Source organism: Populus nigra, chromosome 13 (assembly GCF_951802175.1).
Source record: "Populus nigra chromosome 13, ddPopNigr1.1, whole genome shotgun sequence".
NCBI classification, from domain to species: Eukaryota; Viridiplantae; Streptophyta; class Magnoliopsida; order Malpighiales; family Salicaceae; genus Populus; species Populus nigra.
Genome location: NC_084864.1, coordinates 14,763,520 through 14,784,960, shown reverse-complemented (window position 1 = coordinate 14,784,960; position 21,441 = coordinate 14,763,520). Strand labels below are relative to the sequence as shown.

The following is a 21,441-nucleotide window of genomic DNA, read 5'->3' as shown; positions in this document are numbered from 1 at the left end:
GTATTTTCCTGGTATTTAACCCTTCCTACTCTTGGTTTTAAACTCATGAGCTTTTGCTTTTGCTGGAGGACTTGGGATCCCTATCCTTATTTTAGGGCAGAGTTGTCACCTCTTCCCTCCTATTATTTTTTTTTTATTAAGGCATATTCAACTGCGTTTTACATCAAAAAATATTGCATGCTAGCTGATAGAGGAAACCAACCCCCTCATTTTGGTATTGATGTACTTCACTGCTCTTCAGCCCTAGTCAACTGTACTTGCATTGACTTAAAAAAGTCAACTGTACTTGCACTAGTAACCATTGTCTATTCTATAGTTCATGTACTGTACATTTCTGTACTTTTCTCCAATAACTGGTACAAACAAGAAGAACATATATCGAAGCACTGCTGACATTGTCAGATTGCATACCATTTACATAAATCAATGGTGCGTGAGACAATTCAAACCTCAACTTTTGCTTCAGATTCATGAAAGATGTGAAAATCTATACTCTTGAGATTTCCATGATGTGTCCACATGTTGAGAAGCTTGAACTATGATAATTTAGATTGAAAAGTAAAAATATGAAGACAAAAAATGACGAGTGTTTGAGAGAACTCTAAGCTACTGCAAATCTCACACAAAGATAAGAAAATTTTGAATGATATTCTGGATATCCAAAACAGCCCACTGAGTCAAGTTTAAATAGCTAGTGTTGGAAAATTTGTCAATAAAAAAATCTGATTATTCAGGAAATTAAAAATGCTGTGAAATAAAATCCTGAAAATTACCAAAAAAGCAAAAAACGAAAACGTAGGTCTAAATGATGGAAATTGAAGCAACCTCGAAACGAGCATAGCTGGTTGCCTGCAACCTGAGCCTCTAAACGGGCTTTCTAAACTGGAGTGATTTGCATCATCCTGACACCTGGATCAAAACTTATGGACAAAATACTTGGGGGTGGGCAAAAACATCCCTAAACCGGACCCGAATTACTATTTCCTAACATCCTTATGTTGATATCCCCTGTCAAGGTAGTCCATCACCATCAACTCCTATCTTACAGCTCGAACTCCTCCAAAATCTCCTGCATCAAGAACTTAATATCTTAAGAATCTGTAAACGAGCTAATGAAAGGGACATAAGATTAGTTTAGCAACAAATAATGCATCTTAATAAATGCACATGTAAACGTCATTTAGGATAAATCATTCTTTTTCAGTGTTTACGCAAAGGATTAATTTATATGTGTTATAATTATAACATATTCTGCACTTATTACATGTTTTTTCCTGCTTAAAAGAGGCATTTTCTCATATTTAAATGTTTTTGACTATCCAGATTGAGCCAAATCACATTGTCTGCAAAATGTAGTTTACTAACAAATGGGGTTATGAATATGGATTAGTGATGCTGCTTCTTTGTACTTCTACCAATGATGGTGGCGTACAAGAAAGGTCTTACATGGTCTATAAATTCTTTTCGAAAGCTGTTAACTAACAGCACTTCATCAAAGATTACAGGGTTACAATTAACTCCAACTTAGCACAACGTCGACCTCCTTCCATAACAACCTCACAAAGCAAAGAAGATGGGCAGCATGACAGTCTTCAGGCTAATCTTCCTAGTGATGTTTCTTGGATGGCTAATGATTTGGGTTATGTTGCCGACTAAAGTTTACAAAAATGCATGGACTCCTAAACTCAACGGCAAGCTTAATTCAACATATTTTGAAGGACAAGGTTGTTTTTTGACAATCCTTTCCTATCCAGATAACTAGCTTAAATCATTATGCTGTGAATGTGTTTTATTTCATTCTTCTGATTGGTTTTTCTACACTGCTACACAGGCACAAATCTTCTGCTGTTTTCTTTCCCTGTGATGTTCATAGCTGCCTTTGGATGTTTATATCTTCATTTACAGAAGAACCTGAGAAAGCCAAACTCCAGAAGGTTGTATTTTCTTCCTAGTCCACTTCAGTTCTTTCTATTGTTTTGGTATTTAAGAGTGAAATGTGCATTCCATGATTTGGGTTTCATCACATTATTGCATATTAAACTGATTGCAGTGTTGTCACAAGCAATCGCCTGTCATTCTTAAGACGTCCGGCACTCGTGATGGCCCCTCTGGGAATTGTTACTGCAATGGAGCTTGCTTTTGTAGCCATGTTTATTGCACTCTTGATCTGGTCTCTTGCCAACTACTTGTATGTCAGTTTTGGACATCTTCACATGCATAAACAAGGGGAGAAAGTGTAAGATCCCTTTCATCTTTATGTTCATCCCAATTCATCTACTTCTTCAAAATCCATTCATTGATGTGCTGCTTTTCACCCATCAATCAACTTTCGCAGGTGGCAAGCTAAGTTCCGAAGTGTATCACTGAGACTTGGATATATTGGAAACATATGTTGGGCATTTCTCTTCTTTCCTGTCACTCGAGGATCTTCAATTCTGCCTCTCGTTGGACTTACATTTGAGTCCAGTATCAAGTATCATATATGGCTCGGTCATCTTTCGATGATTCTTTTTGCTGCACATACTGTTGGTTTCATCATATACTGGGCAATGACTAACCAAATGGCTCTGGTACTTGCATTACTACTAATCATGTTTAGTTAGACTTTCTTGGTCAATATTGTGGCCTTTAGCATTTGTGTGGTTATACTTTTTATCCTATGATCCTGATTGTTTTGTCCTCAGAATATCAGATCAAAGGTGTGGAATCTCTTTTACTTTTTGTGTGATTGGAAAGCTTTATCGTCTGTTTTTCCTTGGAAACCAATCATGTTGTCTTTTTTTTTTTGGACAGAAGTGAGGGACCTGAAAGTGGTCTTAGATTCCTTTTGCTCAAAGCTTTTCTTTCTTTGTCAATGTTAAAAGTTTCTTAGGGAGAACGCACCACCTATGAACATTAACAGCATCAAAATACAAGAAAGAAAAACAAAATACAAAAAGGAAAGAGGCTTTTCAGGACATGGGGCACGGTTTCTTACACATACTCTGCTAGAATGCACATTTACATTTGATTATATGATGAGATCAGTCTTTTATCAGTCTTTTAGTGAATTGGTAGAATATTAGAGTATAATATAAATTATATTTTAAAATTGTATTTAATAATTTAATTTTTTTAGTTAAAGTAGTTCTTTAATATAGTAAAACGATTGAGTTTTCAAATATTCGCCTTTTATTTTTTTATAATTAAAATTAATTAATAATATAAGAAAGTCTTAAGTTGTGAAAGTTTTAATTCAAAAAATGGTGGCAAAATTGGCAAATGTAAAATACTTAGGCAATTAGTAGGTTAGCCTTATGAATTTAGTCAGCCATCAACAGCCCTTTGGTACTCTTGGTAGCACCTATTGGCATAATTAAGGTGCTGGATTCTATTTTCCCCTTTACCCCGGCTTCTCTTGTCAGCAGCTGAGATGTGCTACCAAGTGAACTTAACGACCGTTGGTGACTAAAAATAAATACTTTTGGTGTTATACCTGAAGTCCTAGTGATACCAATGGTGTTTCCTGCATTTGCTAAATGTTTTTCACAGTGAATATTTCATGGGACCACGCAGATGCTAGAATGGAGCAAAACCTATGTATCGAATGTTGCTGGAGAGATTGCAACTGTACTTGCATTGGCAATGTGGGTGACTAGCTCTTACCGTATTAGGCGTAAAATGTTTGAGGTTTTCTTCTACACCCATCAACTGTACATTCTCTACGTAGTCTTCTATGTATTGCATGTTGGTGTTGCCTATTTCTGCATGATCTTGCCTGGGATCTTCCTCTTCATCGTAGACCGATACCTAAGATTCTTACAGTCACAGCGACGGGCGAGATTAGACTCAGCTCGTCTCTTGCCATGTGGTAGTATTGAGCTGACCTTCTCCAAGAGTCCAGGTAAGAGCACATTTTGATCTAGAAGCAGAAATTGAAACATTTTATTTCATTATAAATTAATGTTTTGTCTTTCTTCTCCCCTCTCAGGGCTGTATTATAATCCAACAAGCATACTATTCGTAAATGTGCCGAGCATTTCGAAACTACAATGGCATCCTTTTACTATAACTTCAAGCTGCAATCTGGAGCAAGATAAGCTAAGTGTAGTTGTCAAAAGACTGGGAAGTTGGTCCCAAAAGCTTTACCGACAAATTTCTTCTTCTGTGGATCGTCTCGAAGTATCTGTTGAAGGACCCTATGGACCAACTTCATCTCATTTTCTAAGGTAAGTTTATCGGCTGGAAAGAAATCCTGTATTTAGAAAACTGTACATGAATTTATGATATATACATCAAGTTTGATTTACCTTACAGGCATGAATTGCTTGTTTTGGTGAGTGGAGGTAGTGGCATCACTCCCTTCATCTCCATAATCCGCGAGATTATTGTCGAAAGCACAAAACAGAACTGTCAAGTTCCTCGAGTCCTCCTTGTTTGTGCATTCAAGAACTCAGCTGATCTTGCCATTCTAGACCTCTTGCTTCCAGTCAATGGCACACCTTCAAACATACCCCAAATGCAGCTGCAAATTCAAGCCTATATCACCAGAGAGGGAGAGCTGCCTACGGAAGATAACCTAAAGCTTCTCCAAACCATTTGGTTCAAGTCAAACCAACTGGACTCGCCCATTAATGCAAGCCTAGGCAACAACAATTGGCTATGGCTTGGTGCAATAATAGTTTCATCATTTGTCATGTTTCTCCTCATACTAGGCATCGTCACGCGTTACTATATTTACCCCTTTGATCACAGCACTGGGGATACATACCACTATTCCTATTATGTGCTTTGGGACATGTTTTTGCTGTGTGCCTGCATTTTTATAGCTTCCAGTGCAGTCTTCCTTTTTCGCAAGAAAGAGCATGCCATGGAAGGGAAGCAAATTCAGAACTTGGAAGTGCCAGCTCCAACCACATCACCGGGTTCCTGGTTTCAGAACGCCAATAGAGAGCTCGAAAGCCAACCTCATCAGTCACTTGTTCAAGTTACCAAGGTGCATTTTGGTGCAAGGCCTGATCTTAAGAGTAAGCAAAATAATCACTTCAATAGCTTGCGTGTTTTTCCCATTTTTCTCATAGGACTAATCATTTCCTGTTGGCATTGCAGGAATTTTGTTCGATTGCAAAGCCTCAGATGTTGGAGTCCTGGCTTGTGGACCAAGGAAAATGCGACATGAGATTGCCGAAATTTGTTCATCTGGCTTGGCAGATAACTTGCACTTTGAGTCCATTAGCTTCAACTGGTGATGCTGCTTATTGCTAAAGAGAATAAAAATGGGGTTTCTTCAGTACAATGCACTACTCTATCAGGAACTCTTTCTTTGTGGATATGTACAAAGTTTTTCTTGAAATCTTTGTAATTTCTATGCTTCACAAACCCTTTTTGGCATTAAGTTTTTTCTTTTCTCGCGTAGTTGTCCGATCCGGCCTCAAGTCTAACTCGATTTATCCACAGTAGCTATAAAAGATAACCTTATTACCGAAACCAAAAGAAAAATGTCAGTAAAAAATCAAATATATAGTACTTTTTTCAAAAAAAAAGATATAATTATAAATGAAAAAGAATTGTTCGAAATCTAGGATATATGTCTAATGAGAAAAGAAAACGAAACAAACAAATGATTGCAGGCCAAGCAGGAGCTTTGCTTATGACCACTGCTTTTGAAGATACAACAAAACAATGGGGATCAAAAGTCTTCATATTTCATCAACTTTGTGGTCACAGGTTCCAATACTATTTGCACTAACATGAGTCTTTTCAAAAATAACACCGTGGCTAAAAAATTATATTCAAAACAGCACAGCTAGAAACTTATTTTTTAAAATATTATAGTTTGTAGGGACAGGTATGTGTCACATGTGTGTTCAAACATGCATGGATGACTGTCTATAAATTGGTATAATTCACTATATACAACAGGGTAGGACATAGAGACTCATTTAAGACCAGAAGTAGTCCTGCTGTGTTCTACGAGATAGATAGGAAGAGATGGGTTCTGGACCTTCTGGTGCATCAATGAAGATAGTTTCAGCAGTGATAACCTTGTTGTTAATGGTGGTTTTTCTGGGGTACATGATGATTTGGTCCGTGACTCCTACTAACACCTTTTACTTGAATTGGTTTCCTGATGTTGAGAAAAAAACCAGTTCCACTTATCTTGGAGAACAAGGTATGTTTTGTAAGGTTTTAGTTGTCTAATTGTAAGAAAAGAAGAGACTGTGTGTTTATGTTATGTTGTTTCTTTGATTTGTAGGTTCAACCATACTGATTTATGCATTTCCTATCCTCTTCATTGCTACCATTGCCTCCTTGTATCTTCATCTTGAAAAGAAGTATGATCATGATATCAACACCAGGTAAATAACTATATACAAGGTTAAGTATTGTTTGATTATGGAAAGGTTTTATTGAGGAAAATTATTAACTAATGAATCAAATTTCTTGAAATAGCAGGTTGTTTTCTCGGATGATATTGTCGAAACGGCTGGCGATAACGAAAGGTCCTCTTGGGATTGTTACCTGGACAGAGCTAACATTTCTGACCATGTTTGTTGCATTATTGGTTTGGTCCTTGTATTCTTACATGCATGATATGTTTGCATTTGCTGCCGTAGAAGCTGCTCAAGAAAAATTTCAAGTGTAAGGCTTGTTTCTTTCTCGAATTGCAGAGCAATGTTTTCAAAGTCCTATAAAAATTTTGATTAATATTTGAAGGGCGGTTGATTTATTGAGCTTTTTGGCAGGTGGGAAGTTAAGTTGGAAACTGCAGGTCTGAGTCTAGGGCTTGTAGGAAACACCTGCCTGGCCTTTCTATTCTTTCCAGTGGCTAGAGGATCTTCAGTTTTGCAGTATGTTGGCCTCACTTCAGAGGCAAGCATCAAGTACCATATATGGCTAGGCCATATTACCATGGCCATCTTCACTGCACATGGTTTATTTTACGTTACTTATTGGTCCCTTACACATCAGATATTACAGGTAATATTCTATGGATTCTTCTAAGTCACTGTGTATTGGTTAAGTGCTAGCTACTGAAATTATGGACCATGTTTATGCTGAATGTGGCAGATGCTCAAATGGGACAAGTTCATGGTTTCCAATGTGGCTGGAGAAATAGCTTTGCTTGCTGGATTGGTCATGTGGGCAACAAGTTTCGGACGGATAAGGCGAAAGATTTTCGAGCTCTTCTACTATAGTCATCATCTCTACGTTGTGTTTGTTATCTTCTATGTGTTCCATGTTGGTTTTGCTGGGTCTTGCCTCATCCTTCCTGGTTTCTACCTCTTCTTGATCGATCGATATTTGAGATTGTTACAATCTCAGCAAAAAATCCGTTCTGTCGCAGCACGCATTTTACCATCTGAAACAGTGGAGTTGAATTTCTCCAAGAGTTCAGGTGAAGTCAAGATTTTGTAACTAGATGTTACTGAAAGCTTTTGCAATCAAATTTTTCACTCACTCGATATATTATTTGACATTCTTTTTGTTCATCGTTGTGCCAGGATTGAGCTATGCACCAACAAGCATTGCATTCATAAATGTGCCTAGCATTTCCAGGATACAATGGCATCCCTTTACTGTTACCTCCAACAGCAATATGGATTCTGATAAGCTAAGCGTTGTCATCAAATGCGATGGAAGTTGGTCTCACAAGTTGTATCAGATTCTGTCCTCCCCTTCTCCTACTAACAGACTTGAGGTCTCTATTGAAGGACCATATGGCCCTCCTTCAGCCAATTTTATGAGGTAATCAAATGTTAGCAGAATCTATATATCAAGATTGAAATTTTTGGGGCAGCTAAATTAACATAGAAAAAACTGTCCCAGGTATGAGAAGCTAGTGTTGGTGAGTGGTGGAAGTGGCGTAACTCCTTTCATCTCTATCATCCGCGAGATCATCTTTAAATCCAACACAACAGGCAGCAAGACTCCAGCGATTCACCTTGTATGTGCATTCAAGAAATATGCCAATCTCACCATGCTTGAACTTCTTCTCCCAGTTTCAGGGACCACTCTTGACCTCTCTCGATTGCAGCTGCAAATTGAAGCCTACATAACCCAAGAGACAGAGCCAAAAACAGTGAACCAGAGTTCTATTAGAACAATATTGTTCAAGCCTAATCCATCTGATGCACCAGTTTCTGTAGTATTAGGCCCCAACAGCTGGCTGTGGCTCAGCGTGATAATCTCCTCCTCTTTTATCATTTTCCTTCTGTTGACTGGCCTTCTCACACGATTCTACATATTCCCAATCGACCACAATACCAACATGAAGTATCCAATGCCAGCAAGTTCAGCTTTCGGCATGTTATTTGTGTGTGTAGCCATAACAATTGCTGCCTCTGCAGCTTTTCTATGGAACAAAAGAGAAAACGCTAAGGAACTAAATCAAATTCGGACCACGGATATGTCAACACCAGCTCCATCACCTGCATCGTTGTTGTATGAAACAGAACTAGAAAGCCTTCCTCACCAATCTCTTCGTCAAGCCACCATAGTGCAGCTCGGGCGAAGGCCAAATCTGAAAAGTAAGCAGTTCTTGCCTCCCATGAGTGAATTTACAAACTTCTAACAAACAGATTTGTTTATATGTAAATCATGTTTCCTTTGGATATAAATTTTTGGATTCTTGCAGAAATACTATCAGAATTGAAGGAGGAAAATGTAGGAGTTTATGTTAGCGGACCGAGGACGATGAGGCAAGAAGTGGCAGCAGTCTGCTCATCTTTTTCAGCAGATAATCTTCATTTCGAGTCCATCAGCTTTAGCTGGTGATTTAGAAATCTAGCATGCAGTTCTATTCGAGAAATTTGTAAATTAGAAATCCTTGTCTCTTTCTGTCGCAAAACTATAAAAGTCTCAGTTTATCACACCGCACAATAGCTCTACTACTTTCAAAAGTAGTTTCAAGTGTTTTGGTTAAATATCATCACCATTTATTAAACCCAACTCAAGAATTGACCTAAAGTTCCAGTCACGGGTCAAGAGAAATGATTCCTAAATCAGCAGGTCAACCTAACCTTTATTTTTTTTAATCATGAAACTATCATTTTGTTTGTTTTTTTTAAATGAAATTACAATTTTAGATTTTTAAAAAACCAAACCGATATCATTTTATTTAAAAAAATATCCAAGTTTTTCACTATCTCGGCCTGGTCCATGCCTCACCTGCCAAACTTATTCTTATAACACTAGGATCAAACTCTAATTATGGTTTGTAATTGAGTGGTAGCAAATTGAAGGTTCATACCATTTTGAAGTCTGAGTGAACCCAACTTGCCCATTGGCCATGACTCCTATCTGAAGATAAACAGACAGCTCGAAAGCTTTGCTGCAACAGAAACATATGCAATGTCTCTAGCAAATCGACTCTTCTTCTTCTTGGATATTAATACAAGTTTTAAAGAGGAAGCACATGAGCATCAACTCAGCCATCAAGACACAAGATTAAATGGATTCCTTAGAATTGAAAGAAAAGGAAATATTTAAAGCATGAGAATTTCGAGGTGCCAAGTTGTCTTTCTCTGACTTTGAATTGAAGTTCTTTCTCTGACAAAACAAGCCCATGAAATCAAACATTGCGGCCTGTGCCTGTCCTTTTCCAAGACAGATGAGCCTCAAATCCATTTGTATCCCACTATTACTCAAGCAAAAGCAAGAACAGTGGTCTTTTACTCAACCTCAAGCCCCGCCTTCCTTCCCTTACACCCGTATCATTTCATTGAGTGACGACTTGAAATGATTTAAAAAAGAAATATTGTCATTTTATAGACAAACGAACTATATGACTTCGAATTCAAGTTCTTTGAAACTGATCGAGACAAAACATGTACAGGAAATCAAACACTAATGCATATGCATGTCCATTTCCAAGATATGGGCCTCAAATCCAACTGTATCCCACAATTCCTCTAGCAAAAGCAAGAAACAGTGGACTTCACTCAACATCAAGCCCTGCCTTCCCTCTCTCCCCAATAAACGAAAGAGAACGAGAAGGATTATTTTACTATTAGCCTTATATGTAATAAATAATCAGAAACAAAAGTTGGCCAGTGACTGCATGCTACGAGAGAGGCGAAAAGATTCATAGTTACTGATCAGCAAAAGAAAACCAAAAACCATTTCTGAGTTCCATTGATCACTATATACCTTAATGACCTCAAAACTGAGGTTACAACGGCCAGAGTTGGCTTGTGGACAAAAATGAGGTAAAGGATGGGGGGAAGAACATGGAAAGAGGAAAAAAAATATAACAAATGCAAAATCTAACCCCGATGAAAAGGAAGAAGCAGAATCTTGCCAAGGAAAATACAACTCGTAAGAATGCTTCCTCACATGCACCACCAGTAGGACAAAAAAGAAGAGGGAATTGAGATACTTCCTACCAAAACTTGAAATGTTTATACAATAAACGAAAGAAAAGGAAGGAAAAAACCCCTATCTATCATCAGATAAACCCAAAGCAAAGTTTTCGCTATTCTGGGTGATATCTCCAATAAACTACTCTTCACCATCCCTTCTAAGGACCTCTCCAGGCCTTCTGTCAGTAATTCTGTTTCCATCATCACAGTTAGGAGTAGCATTATTTGCCACCAAGGAATCTTCTGCATTAACCCGGAATCGCCGCAGACCACCATCTGTATCATATCGTCTCACTCGCTGAACAATCTCATATTTGTTATTATGCTTTCTCCTGCCATCATCACTGCTGTCAAATTCACCTCCCCTGCTAGCGCTCCCCATATCATTAAATTTTCTGGATCGTATCCTCTCTCTGAACTGATCCTCTGAATCCAATCTCCGGATGGTCCGCACTGAATCAAATCTTTGATCTGAACGGAACATGTTCACAGGTGATTTTCTTCCTCTGAAACTATCTAAACCACCATTTCGATCATCAAACCATCTGGGATTATGCTGTGTAAAGTGATTTCTTCTTGTAGGGATAAACCTCTCTTCACAATCAGCTGGAATACGCTTCTGAAATGGCAACCTCACTCTATCCATCCTAGCATCAGTCCTAAAATCTGGAGACCTGCTACGAAGCCTTGAAGCCTCATTTCTGTCCCTAGTTAAATATGAAGGAGAGCGACTCCTGGATCTTGACCGAGATTTCTTGTGTGTGAAGGGGTAGCTAGGTTGTCCTCTGCATAAGGGGGAGATGCTTCTTTCTCTCCTAAGCATCCGTGGCGCATAACGATTAGAATATTCAATCTTGTCCTCTGGCATTGGCCTGTGGTATTCCCCTCTCAAGCCTCCTGTTGCAGCCCCTCTTGGAAATCTTCTAAACCCACTCCTGACTGGGCTACCATCTCTCACAGGCTGCGTTCCTGTATGCACACGGTATAAATCATCTCTGCTGGTAGGTGATCTCCTCCTCGTGACCCTTTCATATGAACTGTTCGAAGAAGGATTAACAAATCGCCTGCGGCCACGACTGTCAGATCCTGCAAACCCTGCTCCTTCAGAGGCTGCACTGTCTGAGGTTATTACGTATCTGTGGCTATCAAAACCACCTCTAGTTCTAGAAGGGCCAGAAGTGTAATTGCCACGATAAGTACAAAAATGGCGCCTTTCTGAGTCACAGTAGCCTGGTGCATCATTGACAAAGCGATGGCCTCCAGGACTTCTGCCACGTGTTAGAGGAACAGCCCTGTCCCTTCCCATGAATTTTTGGGAACCTGCATCCCTTTCATCTCGATGATATAAATTATAAAAACTGTTGGATCTGAAATATCAGGATAAGCACAAATCAGCAGCTAGAACAAAGTAATTTATGAAGAAAAATCAGACATGTAAAACTGATAAAGAATAAATAATTCACCTGCTCCTAAGTGTACGATGATTCCTAAATATGGTATTGGACTCCTCAATGCTCGACAGGAAATCTCTATCGGATGCCTTTGATCCAACCACCCCGGACAGGAAATCCTTGTCAATAGTGACATACGAAGTTCTTGTCTTTGGGCTAAGCAAGTCATCTCTCAGAGAATCTCCCAACCCACATTGTTCAATTTTTCTACTAACATAATCAGATCCCGAACTGGAACCTCTCTCAACCTTCATTTCCTTCTCATTATCCAAGACACAGAGTCTTTCTTCATCACATTCAGACCCATAGTCCACCTGCTCGACTTCACCATCCTCCCCATTTTCATCCCAGTAATACTGTGCATCAGATTCCCTCAACTCCCCATCCTCAAACGGAGAATCATAACCAGCCTGAAGTTCTAAACCGTTTATGCCAACTATGTGAACCTTATCAGCTTGATAAACATCTGATTCAAAGCTGTCATCTTCCAGATCTTCCATATTGACCTTAGCTGAGCCACTTGTAAAACCATTACCATGTGTTCCGCATGCATCTCCAGGAGTGACAGTAGAGTCTGCAGAAGACTTCTGCATCAATTCCTCAGACCCAGCTTGCACTGGAGAATGAGCTTCTGCTTTATTGGCAGCAGAAGCCTCATTGGTTCCATTGGCATCCACTTCCATCACGGGTTGGCCTTTCTCAGAAGACAAACAGGCACTTCTATTAGGTGAACACTGCCGTTCACCTGATTCTTCTTCTTGACCTCCAGATTCAACTCCAAGCCAAGCAGGTCCTATTGGTGGACAGTTTTCCAAGCTACTTGTATTTAACTTCCCATCTTCATGTGGGCAGGTTGCTATCTGAGAATTCTCTCCGTTATCATTTGAGATTGAAAGATCAATCTCACTAGGAACTCTCTCCAAGTTAGGTTGATGGTGAGGAGAAACATTACATGACTCAACCTGCAAACTTTCAGTACACAAAACTTTTATAACTTGTTCATCTGTTGAACACATTTCTGAACACTGCTTGAGAGTAAGGCTAGGAAGTGTATTGCACGATGGATGATCTAGGGATTTATCCCCATAAACAGCCTGACTTGAAGTTTCTGCATTGGCAACATCACAAATGGAGGGTTCCAGGGCATTACCAGTTGGAGACGGAAAAAATTCTTCATGTTTTCCATCATGGAGGGAGCAAGCTTCAGATTCAGGTTCCTCTCTAATCGATTCACATGTCCCAAGAGACAAGCCTATCAAATCAACGGATGTATTATCCCCAAGTAAATCTGACAAAACCACTCTGTCAGGACGGTTTTGCTGTTCCAAGGCTTCAGGCTTAACCTCACAACTTTGTAAATCATTTTCACAGGAATCAAAGATCGAAGTATCACAAGTTTGCTCCCAGGTAACATTCAAGTCCAGATTCAACATTTCATCCCGTGACAATAGAGATCTTTCTCCTGTTCCGCTATCCTTGGTACCAGCAGATGCATGCAAAACTGTAACTTCACTATTTTCAAAGGCATCTGGTCTATCTTCATCAGCCATATCTTTTGGGGATGCAACAGTTTCTTTGAACGGCACTGCAGAAGAAGATGAGCCCACTCCTTCTCGTGTTGATTCTTCCAATATTGAACTTTCTTCACGAGCAGCATCATTAATCATACCATTGTTGCAAGCAACAGCTGCGAGTATCTCAATGCCTGAGAAGTCATCACTGTAATCAAACTTATCATGGACCTCTGATGTCTTCAAATTGAGCTTACTTGGCACAGCAGCATCAGTTGCTCTACGTCGTCGTTTCCCACTTGAATTAAGTTCAACCACTTCAAAGCATGGAGATGTGGTACAAGAAGGTTGTGGGGGACCCTGGGCTGTATGTCTTCGTTTTTTAATGGGTACATGCTCTTTTTTCTCATTTTTTCCACTGAAGCGGCGGCCAAGAACAGCCACACCATGCTGCCATGTAGAGAACCAATGTTAAAAACCCTCACACAGCATGGAGGCACATCAATCAAGAACAATTAGATACAAGTGCAAACAAAGTAGTGTAATATTTACCTTCTCATTATCTGAAACCGTCATGTCATCCATATTTCTGGTACTCTCATCTGATAGCTTTGCCTTCCCATTAAAGCTTCTAACAACTGGCTTACGCCTTGACGTACTCCTGTGGCCTTTTGTAAATGTCTTCCAAGTCAAATCAGGATCTATAAAATTCGTAAGTTCTAGACCTGCTGCACTCATCATGCTTGCAGATCCTATGATTTCTAGGCCATCAACTGATGATCCACCACCCAAATTCTTGCAGGACGCCGTGGCTCCTTGCTTCCTACTGGTCACAGGAGTGGAAGAGGATTTAGCCTGTAAAAAAATACAAATCATCAGCCATATAAATACTGGTATGATACGAATATCATACACACCCTACCAAATTCCAAAAAGCAAGCCACATTAAACACCAATTTATAATGACAAGTCCCTGCTTATCATTACTGGTGTTCTTGCATTATCACCATCTAACAATCAACACATTAGTTTTAAATATAGATGTGGAAACATTAGAAAATCCCAGAACTTACTCTGATTCCCCCAATCTTGACAGAAAGAATTTCCTTCTAATAATCACTGAAAGATCTAAACCTCTAATATGTTTCAGCCCTCCTTACCTGCAAAACAAGGAAAACAACATCAGCAACTCAAATCAATACGGATTTCAGCAAGAACAGAACAGCTATTTCAACACACTGCCATGTAGTTCAAAGCTGATAACGAGACCTTCAGGCAGATCGTGTTAAACAGTTTTGAAGGATTGCAAAGACTCCCTCAGCTCAGATTCTATATAGCTTTGCTGCAGGTCTTCTTTGTATGTAATAAGATAATCAAGTAGAAGAAGTCACACATAACAGGACATGAGACAGTAGTATTTCATCCTTAATGTATCTAAGACATGTGACAACAAAACAAGACAGTAAATCTACTTGCTAGAAACACTAATCAACTTGTGCCTGGTCCAAATAGCATCCAAAAAATGAAGAACCCATCTTCTAATCTCAACCAAAAACAATAGTGCTCACTTCTTCAGATCCTGTTGTTTGTCAGATTTAGACAAATACCTACCCTACAAGAACAAACCCATATATCCTTTGCTCCTTCCAAAGCTGGATAACACTGGGATTGATTGATTTGCGAAAAACAAGGAGATTGGACAGATCCAATAACATAGAAAACAACAGATAATAAATCAACACGGACAGAAGAGCCCATCATCAGTAGCTCTAGAAAACACACATCACAACAACAAAAAATCTCACTTTCGCCGGCAGATTCCAAAATCCAGCAAAAAATATCAACTTTCGCCAGCAGATTCAAAAAATCCAGCGAGTTTACGCAATCATTCCAGGACATACAAAACATCAATTCTTGCTCATATCACTCCATAAATCACTGCAACAACAAAACAAACCCTAATTTAAGAACCCTTCTTTCCCGCAATCTTGCACTCTATACAGTAGATCTGCCTTCCGCACCTCCTGATCTAATCTCCTCTTTACTCAAATCCGTCACGAGCAAGACCAAAACCAGAGAAATTAATCTCCAGTAATAAAACAAGCAAATCGTATAAATTAATCAAAATAATACCTTTTTTTTCGTTTTATAAATAATCCTTTTCTTTTCCTTTAATAGTCATCAAAATCTCCGCCGCCTCCTACAACTCCTCAATTTTCTCGAAGCAAATGATAAATATAGTGATAGTAATATCCTGGTTGTCTCCTCCGATCAGCAAAATCTTCAAAGAGATTCCATTCTTCTTCTTCTTCTTCTTCTTCTTCTTCTTTAAGGGTCTTCAGTAAACATGGAATATAAGCCAATGCCGGAATCCGATCGACGACGGGGATTCAATCTCCGGCGAATGAAGAAATTTCGGGTACTTTCTGAGAAGGAAGCCAAATTTTCTTGGCTTTAAGAACAACTTTAGCTGAACGCCACGAAAGCCCTATCTGTCTCTTCCCCATTTTATTCTCAACTGTATACCCAAACTGCCCTTGATTATTTTCGTGAAATGACTGTAATGCCCTCCTTCATTGGGAGCCATGGAATGCAGGGGAGGCTGGAGGCTTTTTGCCTTTTTGTGTTTGTATGGTTGGGATTTTGAGAATTTTTTGTTGTTTATTAAGCTAATAATTTGATTTTGTATATTAAAAATATTTTAGAAAAAATTTAAAATATTTTATTTTTTATTATTTTAAATTAATATTTTTTTGTATTTTTAAATTATTTTAATATGCTGATTTTTAAAAAATAAAAAATATATTATTTTAATATATTTTCAAATAAAAAATATTTTAAAAAATAACTATAAAAATATTTAAACAATTTTTATATAAAAAATATTTAAATTCGTTGTAGATTTTGTTTTCTATTTTAAATAGGATTTACTTCATAAATTTTTGTGTCCAAGATTAAATTTATTTATTTATAAATTTAAGTATTAAGATCTAAATTATGTTCATCCACTTTAACGTTATCAACCCATCTATCGATACTTTTAAAATTAAAAATAATTTTTAAAAAAAAATATCTAAAACTAGAAACAGAAAAGGTTGTGTCAAACTGTCTTCCATGCTTGATGATGATGCAGAGGCAGAGTAATTAATGCAAAAAGTCAAGAGTCAAAATAGTGAGGGAGGGGACAAGGAGCAATTTTGACTTTTGGGTGAGGGTGACGGGCACGGCATCTTCCGGTTTCTTTCTTTATTTGCGAAATTTCCTACTTCGCCTGATTCTTATCGAATATTCGTCTTTGATTTTTGTTTGAACAAATCAACGGTGACGATGGGACATCAAGCCCAGTCACGGCCCATCATCTCAAGTTCAATTTGAAAGATCAAAGCCATCAATATGAGGGATCCGAACAAAAATATTAACAATTACGATTGTGGTAAAGGGAATGTTTGAAATCATAATTACAGTTTAAAATATTTTTTATTTAAAATATATATTAAAATGAAATTTTTTTATTTTTTAAAAATTATTTTTAAAATAAACATATCAAAACAATCTAAAATTATTTAAAAAAATTAAAATTTGAGGTAATATAGTTTCAACCGCGTTCCCAAATAAATATAAATAGATAAATTAGTTTGAAAAATTTAAGAAAATATATTAAAATGAAATTTGATTAATATGAAATTTTTTTTATTTTTTAAAAAATATTTTTAAAATAAACATATCAAAACAATCTAAAATTATTTAAAAAAATAAAATTTAAAATAATATAATTTCAACCGCGTTTCCAAATAAATATAGATAGATAAATTAGTTTGAAAAATTTAAGATTTTGAATATAATTTGGATTAATTTTATTTAACTGAATTAGATAAGATGTTAACTTAGTTAAACTTATTTGATTAATAATTATAATTGTTGTTAAATACAGTTAAATGGATTAGTTTGAAAATTTTAAGATTTTGAATATGATTTGGGTTAAGTTTTTATAGTTGAATTAGATAAGTTAAACTTATTTAACTAAATCGATAAAGATTTTATTAATTCAATATTCTATAAAAAAAAAATTAATAAAAAAAATTTACTTGGACTGATATAATGATTTATGATTTCATCGAAAGAGCTAAAGTTAACTTCTTCTAGTTTTAACGAGCTGGTCATCTTTGGCCAAATTTAATTTATTTAATTTAAGTATTTTGTTAAGTGGATTTTAAACAAGTTTAATTACTATTTAGAATGATTCATTAACAAGAACTGTAGACGGATTCAAGTTTTTCAAAACCTACAAGTGACATAAAACACACACGACAAGTCGTGCACTTGCATTGCTGGGAAGGAAAATGTTAATTAAAACATCAATTTAAAGTACCAACTACATGTCATCAATCTTAATAATCTCTTCATCCTGGAAATTTCCTCACAATAAAGGACAAAGAGAAAATTAAAATTATTATTATTTCTGTCGTTGTTGGGCCAATAATAAGATGCGTTATCAATCATCCCAGCAACACCAAATTCAAACGAGGCTCCATTGTCTGAGCAATTTCTCTCTTTTTTTAAATAAATAAATAAATAAAGATTTCAATTAAAATCCATGCCTAACACGTGTTGATAATTTTATTGATCATCACTATAATGTTGCCATACCAAACATGTAATTATATCTAGAATAAAACATGAATGAATTATAAAACTCTTTTTTTAAAAAAAAATATCTAATAACTTCCAATAAATAAAACAATGTTTTCCTGTAATGACTAATGTGTAACTTAAGAGCTTTTTAAAAACTAATAACGCTACTCAGCAAAAACTTTATAAATTTGATGTATTTATAATGAAATAGCTAATATTTTATCGATAATACATGCTCCACGATGATGCTATAATGTTATCACAATCCATAATATAAATAAAAAAAAATTATTATGGCATCTGAATTGAATTTAAAATCTAATTTGAATTAAATTTTATAAAAAATAAAAGAAAGACATCCAATAAAATACGGTAAAAAATCAAATTGACCTGTAATTTTGTTTATTTGATCAAAACTCATTAAATTTTAAAAAAAAAATTAAAACAACATTAGTACAACTTTTTTTTTAATTTTTTTTTATCCGGTTGATACGTGATGTAAGAAGAAAGGAAAAGCAGAAGAAGGGAAGAGGGAAGGAAGAAGACAGAAAAGGAAAGTTCTTTGCGTCACCAAACTGCAACTTGCCTTCTTCATTGATTCGATACCTTCCTTTCTTCTTCTTTTTTTGTTTTTTTTTTTTAATTTTCCAATATATTTTCTTTCCAAATGGGACCCGCGCACGTTAAGACTTTTATTCCACGCCAAGAACCCCACCACAATTGAAAAGGTCAAGGTTCCTCTCCCTTCTTCTCCAACAAATTCAATCGCATCTGATCCTTCCACGTCATCGATGGACTGCCTTGATTGCTATATCACCATCATGGACGGCCAAGATGGACCCATTTTTCTTCTTTGGCACTCCACTCATACCTCCTCCTCTCCACATCGTATCTCCCCCTTTCAGCATTCTGTCCAGACAAAACCCTCCTGCTTCGTCAACATAGATCAGGGATCATGTCCTTGATGGGTAACATCTTCTCCATCGCTGCCACTCTGGCTGACTTATTTTGATCTTCTGATACCACAGTACATTCTGTTTGTTTTTTTTATCAAATTAAAAAAAATTATTTGATTACTAAAATAATTATATAATTGCATTTTAAATATTGATTTTTTTAATTTATATAAATCTATTTTTTTATTTATTTTACATGCAAGAATCTATCTCATAGTAATTTTAACTAAATATTTATTTTTTAAAATCCATTTTAAAAAAATAACAAATAAAAATGTTTTCCTTTAAATTTATTTTTTTAAATCATAACCGCATAAATTATCACAATATCAAACATGTATTTAAAAACAATAATTTCATTTAATCTAACCCAACAAATATTTTTCTCAGGTCTCAAATAATAGAAAAAAAATAAAGAAAGAACTTATCTTTACTTAATGTAAACATGGTTATTCAATCTTTAGATTTAAGAAATCTAACCCTGGTTTTAAATTTAATTGAAAAAAACATTGACATAATAAAATTCAAATGATTTTACTGAATTTTGAGTAATTTGAATAATCTTACCAAACTCAATTGGACTAAATTAAAAATAATATAATATATTTTTTATTAAAATAAATAACCCAATTTAATTTAATTTGACTGGACGATATAATGATTCTTTATTTACCCGGTAAATTTTAGGAGTAGGTCCGACAACTGCAGATTCAAGAAGGACAAGTTGAGGTGGGTTTTATTTGCTCACGGACACCTTTAAATTAAAAGCAATGCTACGCATACAGACGGATACTGTAATATTTGGTTTTCTTTTTTATTACCATATTAATTAAAAAAAAGTTGTAGAATAACATTTTTTTTAAAAAAAAAGGTGAAATAACATATTTTTATAGTGTTGTGTTTGGAAAACATGATTTTTACTAACTATTGCTATTGTTAAGTAGGAAAAGATAATTCAAACTTAATTTTTTTTTAATTTATTACATACTCTCCTTTTTATTTATTAAAGAATCTGTTTAAGAGTGTAATAAAATTTAAGAGTGTAATAAAATTTACGTTTCAAATTATTTTTAATTTGAAAATATATTAAAATAATATTTGAGTATAATATTTAAATATTAAAAACAACAGGTGGCTGGATTAAAATAGCTTTCATAGCAAGTTTTGATAAATTTATTTGAGTATAAATTGGATAAAAGCCAACAACTTCCACCAAGCTCCATCTAAATAATCTAAACAACAATTAATTAATTGATGTTGCCATAATATTAATTTTAATTTTAATTTTCAATTTAATCATTTATTTTTAATCGTGACATCAATTAAAATTATATTTCTCAATCATGATGTCAATTAGTTATAGCACAATATTTAATACATGTCATGATTCTAAATCATTTAAAGTAAAAATATACTATTTTCTTAAAAATATTAAAAATTGCCGTGTTAATTCATTTATTTTTTAAAATTTATATGCTAATTGCCCGAAATTATCGGTAATATTTTCATGTTGACTGCTGTGGTGAATGCTCTTTGGGCTAGTCCAAAGGTGAGAAAGATGCCACCCTTCCCAAAATCTAGTGGTGGGGATGTCAAGCCTCCATGAGCGTTGTAGCACGCTTTTTAAGAGAGGATGGTGGGGGAGTGTTATCGTGTCCCACCTACTCCTTAGCACATAGGGTTTGACCAGACAAAATCGTTATGCTTGTTGAAGATGATGATGATGATGGCCTTTGGTGACAACTTCTCAAGCTTATCCCTTCGTTCTGCCCATTTTGGTAGCCATCCAGACTGTTTCATCCATCTTTTTTTTTTCCTTCTTTCCTTTTCGAAGTAGGTGCTTGGGATTTTTACAACTAACTTGAAAATATTTCACCAAATTCATAGATTTTCTCGACATTTTAGGTCAGATATCACAAATACTCGGATATTATAATGTCCAATCCAAAACTTTGAAAAAATCCATGTACTTTCCAGCAATGGATGCAGGGTTTCCAAATTAGCTGTAAAAATAGTAAGCACTCATTTGCAAGAGACCAGTTGAATTCGGATTCGACCACAAGAACAAGAAAAGAAACCCTTGGTGGGGATATTAACACTCCTATGAGTGTTAATGGCGCTAGAGATGGGTTAGAGAGATTTGCAGCAAACTAGCAAGACAATGTCCATCACATGCCTTTGAACCAGACAGCATGTGATGAGCTTCAACTGTCCTGATCTGGGCAGAAATGTAGACGTGAATGCCCTAGGATTCCTCCAGCACAGTATTCTAACTTTTGACCCTCTCCACAAGAATGCTGCTATTAACAATTGATAGAGTGCTAAGAACTCTAGCAAAAATGATGAAACAATAATCCATCCAGTTGACATATCTACACCTCATGTGCATTACAGATCCAAGTTGCACACATGTAGCATATACACCCGGTCCATGTGGGTCAGTCGCAACCTAAACTAGCACTTCACCATGTTATAAGTCAAAGCAAGTTGACATTTCTAAAGAAATTTAATAAGATGGCTAATCTACTTGCAGAGGATACACAAATGA

General features: G+C 36.1%; 3 protein-coding genes across 5 annotated transcripts; 2 read left to right on the top strand and 1 right to left on the bottom strand.

Annotated features, from left to right (window-relative positions):
• Window positions 1-1,346: 1,346 nt before the first annotated feature.
• LOC133671502 (ferric reduction oxidase 4-like) lies at window positions 1,347-5,394 on the top strand. The gene is made up of 8 exons (XM_062092273.1): window positions 1,347-1,724; window positions 1,832-1,934; window positions 2,051-2,236; window positions 2,336-2,570; window positions 3,556-3,883; window positions 3,971-4,208; window positions 4,297-5,006; window positions 5,089-5,394. Exons 1-8 carry the CDS (start codon window positions 1,574-1,576, stop codon window positions 5,226-5,228), a joined length of 2,091 nt encoding a protein of 696 aa, XP_061948257.1. The 5' UTR covers window positions 1,347-1,573; the 3' UTR covers window positions 5,229-5,394.
• A 445-nt stretch (window positions 5,395-5,839) lies between these two features.
• Window positions 5,840-8,852, top strand: LOC133671501 (ferric reduction oxidase 2-like). 2 transcript variants are annotated; one of them, XM_062092270.1, is made up of 8 exons: window positions 5,840-6,151; window positions 6,236-6,338; window positions 6,433-6,621; window positions 6,726-6,960; window positions 7,051-7,378; window positions 7,485-7,728; window positions 7,810-8,510; window positions 8,618-8,852. In XM_062092270.1, the coding sequence occupies exons 1-8, from the start codon at window positions 5,971-5,973 to the stop codon at window positions 8,755-8,757; spliced, it is 2,121 nt and encodes a 706-aa protein (XP_061948254.1). In that variant the 5' UTR covers window positions 5,840-5,970; the 3' UTR covers window positions 8,758-8,852. The 2 variants fall into 2 exon arrangements, with proteins under 2 accessions (XP_061948254.1, XP_061948255.1); XM_062092271.1 differs by having other exon boundaries at window positions 5,843-6,151; window positions 6,436-6,621.
• A 1,236-nt stretch (window positions 8,853-10,088) lies between these two features.
• Window positions 10,089-15,798, bottom strand: LOC133671500 (uncharacterized). Of its 2 annotated transcripts, none has more exons than XM_062092269.1 (5): window positions 14,575-15,798; window positions 14,379-14,465; window positions 13,858-14,160; window positions 11,807-13,755; window positions 10,089-11,710 (listed from the first exon to the last, which is right to left on the bottom strand). In XM_062092269.1, the coding sequence occupies exons 3-5, from the start codon at window positions 14,044-14,046 to the stop codon at window positions 10,483-10,485; spliced, it is 3,366 nt and encodes a 1,121-aa protein (XP_061948253.1). In that variant the 5' UTR covers window positions 14,047-14,160; window positions 14,379-14,465; window positions 14,575-15,798; the 3' UTR covers window positions 10,089-10,482. The 2 variants fall into 2 exon arrangements, with proteins under 2 accessions (XP_061948253.1, XP_061948252.1); XM_062092268.1 differs by having other exon boundaries at window positions 15,439-15,798.
• Window positions 15,799-21,441: the final 5,643 nt, after the last annotated feature.